Here is a 14,372-nt window from a genome sequence, read left to right as displayed (position 1 = left end):
AAAAATTCTTAAACACTATATCGGCTAATTCTGAAATTGGCTAACATAGTGCCTTATTGACTGGTGATCAACTCAAAATAAAAATGTAGAATACTCCACCATATAATTTAAACTTAAATAACGTTAGCTCTCATATTTAAAGTGCATTGTTTGTTCTACTTAACATAATGTGATGTAAGACTATATTTTCCACCCCTAGTTGATCGCAACCAGCTCTTTTACGTATATTATATATGACATGTACATTATGCATGTTTGCTTATACCTCACACCTCTGGGACCCAGGTTTGAGTCTCCGCCTGGGTCACATGTGTGCGGAGTTTGCATGTTCTCCCCATGTCGTCGTGGGGTTTCCTCCGGGTACTCCGGTTTCCCCCCACAGTCCAAAAACATGCTGAGGCTAATTGGAGTTGCTAAAGTGCCCATAGGTATGCATGTGTGAGTGAATGGTGTGTGAGTGTGCCCTGCGATGGGCTGACCCCTCATCCTGGGTTGTTCCCTGCCTCGTGCCCATTGATTCCGGGATAGGCTCTGGACCCCCCACGACCAAGTAGGATAAGCGGTTTGGAAAATGGATGGATGGATGGATTTTCACTGTTTGTTGGTTGTGTGATCCTCCCCTAAGACAGTATGATGTGGATACATTCTGTATTTAATTCTTTCTGTCTGTTTCTGGGATTGTTCAAGAATTGGGTGTAATGTATTCCCCCCCCCCCCTCCATTATAGGAAATGCTGAGGGTTTGTACATTTAGGTCGGTGTGTTTGTATTTTTGGCAAAATCCAAGTCTGACACCGGTTGTCCATCACGTTGCATATGTCTTCTATGAATAAAACTTGCGGTAAGAGGAATTTTCCTTGATCTATATAACTACACACAACTTCTGACTCTAGACTCAACTATAAACCTTTATAATCTAATTTTTCCATTGACACTGATACATTTTGGGAGCTTTGATATCAATCAGTTTTATCAACTGATTGATATCAAATTTATATATCAATTGTATTCTAGTCAGGACAGAGGACTCTACTATTGACATGCTCAATACTTACTCTCCAAAAACATCATAGCAGTGTATCCCTGGAGGCATCTGGAGGCTGATGGATGCAGTGTGGTTTAAGGTTATCTAGGCAAGCTGACACCAAGATGACCCCCCACCACCAAGACTCTTCTTGTGTCACTGCCAGTGTTTGAGGTCCAGTAGGGAAATTGTATGTGAAGTTCATGAATAAAATCATGAAAGGCATTTGATCTTCAGGAGCTGAACATTTACACAGTTGATTGCTCATCCCCATCTGACTATTTGTTTAGCTGCTTTGCTCGTAGATGCCACAATCTGACCTGTCAGTCAGATGAGAGAACGGGAGATGTAGGGAGAGCTTCCAGGCCACCAGGCAAGATCTTTCCTGCTGTTCTGCCAGTCATGGTGATGAGCAGAAGCTGAAGACACTATTTTATAAAAACTATTACAAGAGCTGTAGTTTTAACAACCTTCCACTAGCGTGATTTTACTTGTGCACATAGACTTTTCCTCACATCTGAATAAAAAAAAAACTTCTGTTTAATTAGTTTTTTTTCTACAGCTACATACTGTGAAATAGAAAACATATTAAACTCAATGAAAACATTTTCAAAGTAGTAGCTGACCACTGAAGTGATATTGGATGACAGCTAAAATATATTACCATGGTGTATATGTAGTTTTGCAGAAATGTAATGTGTGCTTTTTCAGGCTTGGTGGCAAGGCAATGCTGTCGCTTATGGTCTCTGTTAAACTGGAAATAACATGGTATAAAATTAGCAGAAAGATTCCGTCATTCCTTTTAGGTAAACAAAGTATAAAAATGGTGATAAAACATTATAGGTGGTGCTTTGGCTCAATGTGTAGTGATGCTGTTTCATTCTTCCCAGGCTGGTTGGTTCTCACCCTCTACTGTGTGTGTGTGTGTGTGTGTGTGTGTGTGTGTGTGTGTGTGTGTGTGTGTGCCTTGCTGCCTTGCTTCTTGTGCTGTGCAGGTTTCCTCTGGGTACTCTACTTTCCTCCATCAGTCCAAAGACATGCTGTTAGCTGAACTGGCGTCTTTATAAATTGCCGGTAGTCCGTGCGTGTCTGTGTATACAGTGAGGGGCTGGCAGTTCCCCAAGGGTTTCTCTTGCCTTGTGACCTATGTCTCCCCCCCCCCCACTTTCCATACTGAATAAGTGGTTAGGAGATTGGCAGGAAGGGTACAGTGAGGCCCCAGAGGTGTTGGGGATTAGCGGAGGCCGGCCTCGGGACCGCAGTCTGTCTTGGCAGATGGCCTCCAAACAGATGTGAGAAGAGCTCTCCTGAGAGTCGGGTGGAGTGTGCGGCCTAATGAATTCCAATAACGGGCGGAAGGGTGGATGTCTCGGCCCCCACTGGCCAGTCGCCAGGCTTTCAGGGACAGCAGATGGGTGAACCACCAACATCAAGGGCTGGCATCAGCAGGCTGCCAACACCTCTGTCTGGGCCCCACAACGTGGCATTGATACAGACCAGCCATACTGCTTCAGCCCAGTCACACAGATGTCACTTTTGCTACTGAGTGGGTGTGAATAATGCATGTCACTCAGGGTTCACCTTCCAGTACACAACAAAATAAAAACATGCAGTATATGCAGAAGTTTGTTGTTATGCTTTGATTTGCAATGCAAGTGGAAAAATATGTGGTGGTGGGAAGGAGACAAGCATCTGATGCTCTTTGCATCTTATATGCAGGGATGCAGGATTTGTGATGGCATCTGATAAACACTAGTTACATAAATGGCTAATAAGCTGCTGGTGCCAAGTTTCTGTGGCCTGTTCCCAGTAGTGGGACTGTGTGAATCAAACATGATACAACAGCTTTTGCATGGATTTAATCTCTGCTTGTAAGCGTACCTGGACAGTGCAGCATCGCTCCTTGGCTTTGAGCCACTGTAGGACAGCCTCCAGGCTGATAGGTTTTGTTTGTGAGATGCCCTCCCTTCCAAGTATCATGTTGTTAATGAGATCACTTCAGTGAAAAACAAAAATGCTAACAAAAAACACAGCAGGTGTGCTGCTGAAGCTAAAACTAATTTGAGTCTCTGATACCCAGATAACAATATTTAATGAAAAGTAGGAAACGGTCAATTACAGTGCCCATTAACACCCAGATGATTGTTAGGTAACCTTATTCTCAAAAAATGCAAGCTTAATATCATATAGACTGCTAATGGAGGCGTATCTGACCACAGGAATTCAATGTCTTTGCTGTATGAATAGGAGGGCATTGTGATGACAAACGAATGAACATCAATCTAACGTCATTCGCAAGACGGCTGAGGCGTAATGTGGTGTGCCCCCCCCCCCACCCCCTACCCCACAGAGTTTTGCACAGAACCACCCAAGTGTTTGATCCATGGCCACAGCCCAGACCCTGCCTCTGACCTGCGCCTCCAGTAAATCATTCAGAGATACCCTTTCCTCGGAGCCGTTCGGCTACACGATGGGAAGCGTGGGCAGCCTGGTCGACAAGTCGGACACGTCGTCCCCAGAGAGGTCGAGTGGAGTGCGTTCGGGGTCCCGGGGCGGGACCCGGTCACATGACGGTCTTCTAAAGAAGGGGCTTGCTCAGCGTGAGCTTCTCAACTACCTGAACATCACCAAGAAGGAACCCAAAGCCGGCAAGCACATTTTCTCTGGCATCACCTCCATTAAGAGGGAGCATGGGAGTGAGGAGGAGAACATCTACACCAAGGTCTACCACAAGGACGGCAAGGAGGTGGACGTGGGAAAAAATTCACTGCCCGTGGGGGGCAAGCTTGAGAAGGTAGGGATAAGAGGCTACAAGGAAAGAGCTTACTCTGCCCTTGAATACCTTGCTTGACCACTTTTGGATGTTTTTGTTTTAATGAGGATTAATGTATATATAAGTAGTTGACAAATGCGGGATTTTCAACGGTCAATGTCAGTGGGCACCAGCTGGACCAAAACAAGGAGAGTGGTGTAGCCTATGACCAATGTAAAAGCCAAGGTGTATAGAAGCCTGGATACTCTATACCATCTCCCAGAACATTATTCAGTTTATTCATATGGGCTTTTGATAAAACCAAGTGCTCACAGAAAGTGTTGGGAGGCTTGATTACTTTTGTAATAATGTTGCAAATTTATTGGTTTCATAACAAAAGCTCATTGACAAGCAATGTTTAACATATCTGCACATATCTTCCGCACAGACATTTTCTTTTTATTAACTGTCATAATTTTTTTGACTGACTCATTCAGTAAAATTGCTATTAATTGCAGTAATGACTGCTTGCCAAAGGGATACTAAGTACATGTTTGGTGTTTTATGTTATTTTAAAGGTGCTACTAATTAAAAAGCCCCCAATGAGACTGCTTGTCAATGAACTTTTTAACTCAGAACAGCTTTTAGAACTATAACTTGGGTTTTATTTTATTACTCCTTAAAATGAATGTTTAACGGCCGGTTGTTTCTAGTGTGATATATATGTTTGTAAATAAATGAATGGAGTATTTTTTTTATTAAACCATTACATTTGCAATATTTTTACTGAATTAAGCAAGCATCCCAAAACTGTCTGTGTGCACTGTAAGGCTATAGGTACTATTCGGGATCAAACACTAAATTTTTTGGTGCTATTTAAAAAAATGTGTAAAGTCAGTATGCTACACTGTGTTTTTCAGTAATTTATTTTCATTCCTGAATGGGTTCACCAGGATTAAATTCAATGTCTAATTGAAGCTAAAAAGCACTTAGATGACTTAAGTTCAGGGTTGTGATGAGCTGGTAAGGAGATACCGTAAAGAGAGAGTCCTATTTCATAACTGATTTTTGGAGATGTTATTAGATGTAAATATATTAATATTAACTCCATATTTCAGTGTAACAGGATGTTCTTTGTAGTGGGTGTGAATGCAAAAATTTGAAAAGCTTGTTTGACAAGCTTGACTGAACATTGGATGTGGAATGATCGTTTTGTGATCACAGTGACCTTTTGCCACAGCCAGTGTTATTTCATGAACATCTTCACACATATATAGGAATTTCTTTTGCATATAATGTAACACTAATATGTTAAAAGTGCTTTGTTTTTTATTTTTAATTATTACACTTTTCATCCGAAATTGTAATTACTGAAACAATGGATCGATTTTAACTGAAGCATTAACCCAAGATTAGCAAAGTCAAGGGGCTAATGGTAGCATTGCAGCATTGGCTGCGTATGTGAATCTCATAGTTAACAGGGAGGACTGAGCTCTAAACACTTTGATATTTCATTAGATATCCTCACATCGTGTGTCATGAATCATCACTGTTTTAAAAGCCCATCCTACATAAAACAGTCTCATAATTGTCAGTGTACATGCTAATTACAGAATTGTGTTTCCTAGAGTGCTGGCATTATCAGCACATGCTACCTGTTTAGTTGCATATGTTTAATTAAGTTTAATCTATCTACAGTCAAATGATTGACTGTCAAAAATTACATAATACAAATTGTAAAGATAGATATCAGTTCTACAGGATGGGACACATTTTTACATTTTAAAAATGGGCCTCTATGGTTCACTGATAGCAGAAGCCGTGCGTCTCACTGGTCGCTGATCATGTTCAGTGTTTCACGGGAGCTCTTCTCTGGTCTGTTCATATTTTTATGCATGGACAGTGTTCATAAGTCACAATAATGCTCAAAACCATACACTGATCCTTAACCAGAAAGCTCTTTCAGGCTTGGTTATTTGATACTGTAAAGTCATCCTGTACTTTGTATTGGGGGGAGTTATACGCATAACTTGGAATCATGTTCAGAACATGTTAAATATGCTTTAAACACAACCTGTACACAATTAATTTTTAATGAGTTTGTTTTATTTAGGATGGCATTGCTGATTTATCAACAGCTTATAGAAATAGAAAATTGCATAGTTTAAAAGCTGTTAACCACACAGTACAGATTTCTATTATTCTGAATTATTGTAGGTTTGAATGTGAAGTAAGTGTGAGTTTGATTTAAGTTAGCATAGAACTAATGCTATTTCATTTTGACTGTTGTTATGTACCTGAGAAAATTCCTGGACCGAGGGTTCACGAACTATAGATATCTGATTCCAGAAATGCGGATTATATTCTTTAGAAAGAAGTAGTAAATCATTTGTCACTTTAAAAAAAAGTCACAATATTTTCATAAGCAAGTTGATGTGTTCTGTGACAGGTAATGCAGGATGCCAAATTAATTGCATTTTCTTTCGACTATGTCTAAGATCATTTATGGGAAAATTGTTTCACACAGGTCCATTGGTAATGGGAAATGATGTAGTTGAAGCCCTACTACTTGTTTTTGTAGCGATTTACTGTCATGTAGCTATGGCTTGCATTCATTTGTCTCCACAATAAATAAATGCAGAATACAAAGCCTCTTCTGGTGTAACACAGACATTTACTTTTATTTAGTAAGATATTGTGACACGTACTTCCACTTTTTTGATCTAGTTCTCTTTCTTTCATTCTGGTTCAGTCTCGTTTAAGGCCGTCAGCTTTTAAGCTGGTCACACCCAAAAACTTCAGCTCCATCCAGAACCTCTACCCTGCCAAAGTGGAGGAGCTAGACAATGGCTTGTCCAATGGGCTACATGCGTCCTACGCGAAGGCGGCACCCATAGCTGCCTCCACCTCCTCTGCCTCCTCGTCACCTTCCCGCCACAACCCCGGCACAAGAAAACACTTGGTGGCAGGCTCTGGACCCAGCCAAGAAGAGGAAAACATGTCCGACTCCGGCCACCATTCCCTGAGCAGCCTGCCTCCATACCGGCCTCCATTCCGACCCCACCTGGGCCAGATCAGCGCCTCAACGGGCCACATCAACTGCATTGGCTCCCTGGACCGGTCTGCGGGGCCAGCCCGCGGTGGGACCTCCACAGCTGGCGAGTTGTCGTGCCGCAGCATGGCCACGTTGAGCCGGCTACCGGGCCCCAGTGGGGGCGAGGCTCCGCCCCCTTATGAGTTCTCCCACTCGCTGGAGGATGTGGTGCGGGACCTGGAAGACCAGCTGAAGGAGAAGGAGCATGAGCTGAAGCAGATGAAGAGGAATCTGGATGAGAGCGAGGGGGCCATAGTGCAGGTACCGCTGTAGTCAATCCCACCATGCCCCCATGCAGGGTGAGATAACCAATGGTGCTTTTCCATTGCCACCAAGAACCAAGCCGTACCCGAGCTGTACCGTGAACTGCTGCGTTTTCATTTTAAGGTATGGGGGCTGTACTGAGTCGTACCCGAGCAGTAACTGCGTTGACTTTGCCCTAGCAGGGCAGAAAGCTTGACCAAACCAAACTGGTTGTGTCACCATCGTCTGATTGGTCGAAATGCATGGAGATACTGTTCTGCACATGGATTATCTGAACGAAAAAAAAGCCCATATTCTATATATTATTTATTTATTTTTAGTACTGGTGCATTCCCGATAATTCAGAACTTGAAAATTTCCAACCACATACTCAAAGTACTATAGCACAGCTGGATGGAATGCATTCGCAACACAAATTTACACAAACGAATGCTAATTCCCCTAGCGTTTGGTGCTAACATAACGTGGCAATTCTCACAGACTTGCTAGCAGAAATTAGCACGTAATAAATCATGATGTATACTGTGTGAACAGTCAATAAGTATCTTTTCAGTTTTACGTCACTGTCGCGCTCCAAACACAGCAACTACTAAGCTGACCCTCCTGCAGTGGAACCGCACTGTAACTAGTCTCTCTTCGCAGTATGGTTTGGTTTCTGTATGCCAATGGAAAAGCGCCACAAGATACTAGCATCACATGCCTGATGTAATGGTATCCACTCCAGTTACAATAAAAAAATACTGTTGAGACTGACTACTAACTTTTCAGTGCCAGTAAAAATTATTATTGGGTGACCAGCTGGGTACAGTAATTGGTGACACTGAATCCTATTCATTGCACCTTAGCTGTTGTCGCCAAATAAGATGAGGCTCAGGAACAAACGTACAGTTACCAGCATTCACGTCTGTGTCTAACTACTGACTGTAACCCAGTGATACCTGGATTGTTCTGCACCACAAACAAATCAGGCACATGCATGTGTGGGGAAAAAAGTAGCTGAATTTTGGTAAACAAATGGATAAATTGGACAAGTAGATGGAAATAGGAAAGTAACTGAACCATTAGAGATTGTCTGACTGGGTGTAAGTATGAAGAATGTAGTGGGATCTTTGGATCCGGGACCTCCGTTGGTTCTGGAAATGTCTGAAACTGCAAAGAGGGGTTGTCTTTCTTTCCAGTGATAATATTAAGTCCTTTATCACCAAAGAGCCGATGAATTGGAAAGTGGAGATAAATTACCCATAGTGCTTTAGCCAAAATATCCCATCTGTCTCTGTATTTGGCCAATTAATTATCTTAAGAATGTAGACATATGTGCTGGAAACATCCTTGTGCATCATACATGTGTCTAAAGGACAAAACAGGAAGGTCAGGCAGAAAGTTAGAAAATGCGTGTGCATCACCAAATGTCCCCACAATGCAATAAAAAAAACTTTATTTTTATGTTGTGAGGATAATTTTTTTAGTCCCCACATGAGGAAACTGAATTTTATTAAAACCTGTGACTACAATCAAAAAACGAAAAATGCCAAAAGAGTTACTAACGGTTAAGGTTAGGGCTGGGTAGGAGTTAAGATTGTCATTGTGGTTCTTCCCAAAGAAATGAATGGATAGTCCCTACAAATATCTGACTATAAGTGTGTGTGTGGGTGTGTGTGGGTGACCCTGCTCAGGGTCAGGCTGAATTGTGCTCTAACACTTCTATCCAGGTGTTTGAAGGCAAGCAGCGTCTGTGGGAGAAGGAAGTGGAGGAGCTGAAGCGGCTGTACGCGGTGCGGTTGCGTCAGACCTCCCAGAATGCCCAGCGCTCTCAGCGCTCCCTGCAGCTGCAGCTGCAGAAGGCCCAGCAGGAACGGCGGCGGATGCAGGAGGATCTGGAAGCCCTGCAGACCGAGTGCCAGGCCCTCAAAGGAGGGGGTGCAGCCTCCTGCGCCCAGGAGCACAACCCCCAGCTGGAGGAGACGCAGTGGGAGGTGAGCCTGGCCAAGGGGAGTAGCAGAGGATCAATACGAGATGGGAGAATCTCCCTGAGCACTACTCTTGGAGATTACCAGTACTATAGTTGGATGAGATCACCAGTTCCTCTTGCCTGAAATGTAGTATTTATGCCCCTGATACCTGAACATGCTGTAATACCCTGTATGTCAACACAGGTGTGCCAGAAATCAGGGGAGATCTCTCTGCTGAAGCAGCAGCTTCGGGACTCGCAGGCAGAAGTTACACAGAAGCTGAGCGAGATCTTCCACCTGAAGACACAGCTGCGTGAGACACGTACCGAGATGCACGCCAAGGACAGCCACATCGACGCACTGCGGCTGGCCCTGCAGGGGGCTCGCCGAGATTGGCAGTCCACTACCACCGAGGCCCTAGAGGACGGGAGGCCAGAGGCCCATGGAGTGCCTCCTAGCAGCGTGGAGGAGCAACTGCGGGCAGAGCTACTGCTGGAGAGGCGGCAGAGTGAGGCACAGGCCGCTGCCTTCGAGGCTGAGCGGCGCATCTGGCAAACGGAGAAGGACAAAGTGATTCGTTACCAGAAGGAGCTGCAGGCCAGCTACCTGGAGATGTACCACAAGAACCAGGCTCTGGAGATGGAGCTGCGAGAGCTGAGAGGAGGGGGTAAAAGGGAGAGAGGGGCTGGAAACGAGGAAGAGCAGCCTCCCAGGCTGCCCTGGATAGAGAAGATTGAGTCTTCTGAAATCTGACTGTGACTCTCAGTGTGAATTAGACAAACCAACAGTAGAGTAACCAGTCTGATCATTATTTAAATTTGAGTTGTTAAAATAACCTTTATATGGCAATATTATTGCTCTAACTACTTGATTATTACATTGCTTTAATTTGAATTTCACTCAAAGCATGTTCAGGTCACCATCAGCATAATGAAATGTTTTCCTGCAGGAAGGGAGGAGAACTGAAGTACATGAGTGAGCTATTTACCTCAGATTTCTGTTTCCCAAAGAGCCAAAATGCAAACAATCATTTTTTTTGTATGTTCAAAAATAGCCTTTGATTTCTCGTTATGCTTGTTGCTATTTGATGCACTGGTTCCATTTTAGTGTCACACAATAGAAATTTACCCCCCAGCATTTTTGGAAACTATAAGCAATTGTTTCATCAGTTCTGTAAGAGGATGGACACTTATTTATGAAATATGACTATTAGACAAGTAAGAACATGTATACGTCTCTACCTGTATTTTTTTCCTGCTGCGCACTAGCTTTTTTTTAATAGTGATTATAAGATAATGTCATCTTCCAAATTGCTGTCAGTTCCCTGTTTAAAGATGTTCTGCCGCTGTGACCAAAAAGACAATGAAGAGAAGCAGACACGCGCTGTGTGAAGTTCAGCTCGGTTTATGTTCTTCCCTAAAGTGAGCGTGGTTCCACTTTAGTGGTCTCAGTCCTATTAAGTTAAGGAATAAAAATGAAGGAGTGTGTGCTCAGAAACATTTAAGCAAGTGAAAGCATACGGCCTGCTCTGCCTTCTGTGACCTGCACTCGCATAAATCCCGGAAACACGTAATATCCTTGGTAACCAGCCCATCGCAATTGCAAAAGTTTGGCCGAGTTTAAAAAGCTTGACCAGTTGAGGCGACAGAAACTTCGAAGGTCAGACGGAGCAGCAGCCCAGAAGCATGCGAACAATTCACCGAACGTAGCTTAAAGCGGCATGGAGCAGTTGCCGTGGCCTTCGCAGGCCACCCAGACACGGCAAGTGCTCTCTGCAGCTGCGTCCGTCGCTGCCAAGCCACATGCGTTCTCACAGTCCATGCACTGTGCATTTTAAGCTGCGCCGAATCCCACAATACATGAGGCCGGCCTGCTCTGACATTACAGTCAGCAAGAGAGTACAGGGTGAAATCTGAGTTAGCGCCTGGATAATACCTGATGCATCTCGGGTGTGTCCCCAACGAACATTAAAAACAATGTATTCCTGTTTTTTTGTTTTTTTTTTAAATCTCCTGCAGTTTTTCCTTTTCAGAGAATACAGTATACTGTGATCCGTGGACCACTACTGAAATGAAAAACATATGTGAAACATCCCTTTTTGCTTTTCTTATATGTTTAGGTCAGGCATTGGTGTTGATTGTTAATAAATCAATGTTTCTTTTCTGTTCAGATTCATCCATCTTTCTGATGTTTCCATGCTTTGTGATGGATGCTGTGCCCTGCCACCTCCGTAACTTGTAAATTATTCGGGCCGGAGCTTTTCCTGTGCTCATTTGCATCACTAAAGCGTCCGTTTTGTGATCTGAATTCCTCGACTCCTCGCAGTTTTGTCAGCAGGGCATGTTCTGCAGAGAACCAAGCTAAAATATTTAACGTGTTGTACTCCTTCAGACCCACAGAAGACTTCCTCCTTAGCATGGCTGTTACCTCCAGATTCTCAGACTGCCTGTGCCCAGCTTCATGGGGATTGCTGTTTGAATGCATTTTCTCCCCAGAGAAATCTACAAAAATATTAATAATAAATCAAAATATAGAGAATACAGAAATGCAAACGTGCCAAGGATATTGTAAGTTTAAGATTAATAAATCCATTTTCAAACTTGCCTGCTTTCTTTAATTTGCAGTTTTTTTGGACTCTGAACCTTCTCGGTTGGGGCCCAGTGCCCTGCAATCACACCTGCAATGCTTGAGAAAACTGTCAGAAGTATCAGGCACAATTCACAAGCATTGCTGTCCTCTAGGTTACACATTAGTTGGTCCACAGCACTTATTTTGTGATGTAATTACTTACTAGGCATTTCTCTCCAAAGGGATTTGCATACCTCAAAATTGTGTTCTTTAATACCAGGATGTTTCACCATTCCCGTTCAAACATTTCTTAAGGGTACAACACTATACTCCTTTATTTAATAGTGTGCAATATTTAAGTCCAGAACTCAATCCACTAACCTACTTAGGATGTGACGTTTTTTATCAAGATGCTGAAGCAAAATAATACCACCACCACAAAGTTTTAACAATACATAAAAAGTTACAAATGAGAACTCAGCAGACATCTCCAAGAACTCTAGACTACTTAAAACATCTCCTTGCTGTATCAGTACTCCGAAGGTATAGGTGACCGTTTTCAAACCCCATCTCACGGAATGGGTGGGGTGGCCACAATGGAAAACTCAGAGGTTTTTTTTCAGGGATTATATTACCTTACCTGTCCTCAAACTTCACAGCTCTCAGCATGTCTAACAAACGAGTTCATTTTCTTCACCTTATGCTGTAGATGAGGGTAAACTGGCACCGATTTTGAGTGCTGAAATATTCTTTGTTAACGTCTTTCAGGTCATCTTTGGAGGTGGTTGGGGGGGGGGGGGGGGGGGAATCCCTCAAATGTGACCTTCCCTCTTGGGTGCTTATCTAAGACTCCCGCTGTGCTCTTCTTCAGATCGCTTTCTTGCATACTTCACCAACTTGTTTAGACACTGGGGTCAGAGGTCTTCCAAGTTTGAGCTTTTGAAAACACAGAAGGGCCTGTATTTGCTTAGGGAGCAGGTGTTTCCATGGAAACTGTCAAAGGTAGAGCAGAAAGGAGGGAGTGTCCTGTTCAGTATTTGAAGTGAAGCGGTGAAGTAGTACACCCATAAAGGACGGGGTGCCTGGTCCTTTTCCTTGGAAAGGGGCAGTCACGCTACCATTTTTTCAGGGGGAGAGAGAGACACTAGCACCATGGTGTAAAAAATAAAAAAGGGTTTAGGATTATGCCACTTTGTTTAATGGCTTTGTTGCAAGATAAATGATTTAACAAGTACTTATAAGGCTTCAATGGCGATTTTCCGAGTCCTGCAGAGTCCATTTACAAAGTTACAAAAACACTAATAATAAAATAATAGTATCATATTCATCATTTTGCAACGGCTCATCAGGACTTTTCTTGAAACGTATCAACAGTTGATATTGCTAACATAGAGGTAAACTTTACACTTTGGTGGGAATAACATCACGTGGCTTGTGAACCTGATTATACACGATGGAATTTTGGCAGCCAAGAGGATTTGTCTTGGTTTATATTGGATAGTTCATTTAGGCTGCAGTTCCATTTCCTGTACATTACAACATGGCTTGCAATACTTTTAGTCCCTGCCTTATTTCAAGATTACTCCGCTTAGTTTAACATCTAGCTGAGCCCAGCTTCGCAAGTCTCCATACTAACTCAAAATAAAGTTGCATAAAATATGCATTGAGACAGTTACATCAACATATTATCAAGGACTTCCCAGAATTTATTTATAAATGTATTTTTAAAGGAAATTGCTCCAAGTTGCTCAAGAGCACTTTACAAAAATCACATTTTCTCTAATGATTACAGTTCCATAACTATTAACACAAGCTAAACAAATACTGGGTTACAGTACTTTTATGAATCTCCACATGGACAAAAGAAATGAATTTTCAGTTACTGCACAAGTGTACTAGGCTCAATATAAATGACGTTATCGCCCTCTAGTGGCATTCATTTTTTAGACTGTCAGGATTTATGACCTGGGAGAATCAGGGTCTACTAAAATGCGTACTGTATAAAATGTATATAGTTAAATGTCTGCTGGTTTATCATTATGAACTTCATGCAAAGGAAGTCAAAACTGTATGATTTCAATTTAAAAAACAGCTTTAAGTAAAAAGATTTATTTTATGGTGTAAGCACATATGAATGAATTTTACTATTAAAGGATAAATATTTACAATAAAAATTGCATCAAACGTAACACAGGAAACGCAGTGACTTTCATACAATCTACCATGGGTCAGTGCTCTAATGCTTTCATTTGTGCTCATAATGAGGGGACAAGACGCTGTACTCAAAACAAGACCCAGTCAAATACCCAGACATGGAAGGAAAAACAAAACAATACCAATGAATACAAAAATGCCCCATCAATGTACATTTCAGGTAAAGTGGCTTTATGTGACCGAGACAGTAAATTGAGGTTATAATAACGATATATTCTGCAGCTGTGTTTAACAGCCGTAGCCTCTGCCTCAAGGGTTATATTTGAGACATTACAAAATGAGCACAACCACTCTTACGCGCAATAATCTTAAATATTTTCCGAGTTTTTTTTTTCCCCCCGTTTACTGCTGCCGTTACACAGACTAAACGTACGTACTCACCCTTTCAGCTACTCTTGCTTATCGTTATTTTACATGCATACTAGAGAGATACATTTTATATAATGTTACAGCCTTTCTATTTTGAGCTTAATTCATTTATCCACACACTGCATGTATCAGAGAGTGA

General features: G+C 42.4%; 1 protein-coding gene across 1 annotated transcript in view; it reads left to right on the top strand.

Annotated features, from left to right (window-relative positions):
- The window catches only part of n4bp3 (NEDD4 binding protein 3), a 35,888-nt gene extending 24,203 nt beyond the window's left edge, over positions 1–11,685 (top strand). The window contains exons 2-5 of the mRNA XM_049027438.1: positions 3,374–3,817; positions 6,528–7,130; positions 8,843–9,106; positions 9,287–11,685. Coding sequence (XP_048883395.1) covers positions 3,407–3,817; positions 6,528–7,130; positions 8,843–9,106; positions 9,287–9,835 — 1,827 coding nt within the window. The 5' untranslated portion in view covers positions 3,374–3,406 and the 3' untranslated portion in view covers positions 9,836–11,685. The remainder of the gene's footprint in view (positions 1–3,373; positions 3,818–6,527; positions 7,131–8,842; positions 9,107–9,286) is intronic.
- The last annotated feature ends 2,687 nt before the right edge of the window (positions 11,686–14,372 follow it).

Source organism: Brienomyrus brachyistius, chromosome 10, assembly GCF_023856365.1.
Source record: "Brienomyrus brachyistius isolate T26 chromosome 10, BBRACH_0.4, whole genome shotgun sequence".
Lineage (NCBI taxonomy): Eukaryota > Metazoa > Chordata > Actinopteri > Osteoglossiformes > Mormyridae > Brienomyrus > Brienomyrus brachyistius.
The sequence above is the reverse complement of the archived record's forward strand: the minus strand, read 5'-3'. Positions and strand labels throughout refer to the sequence as shown.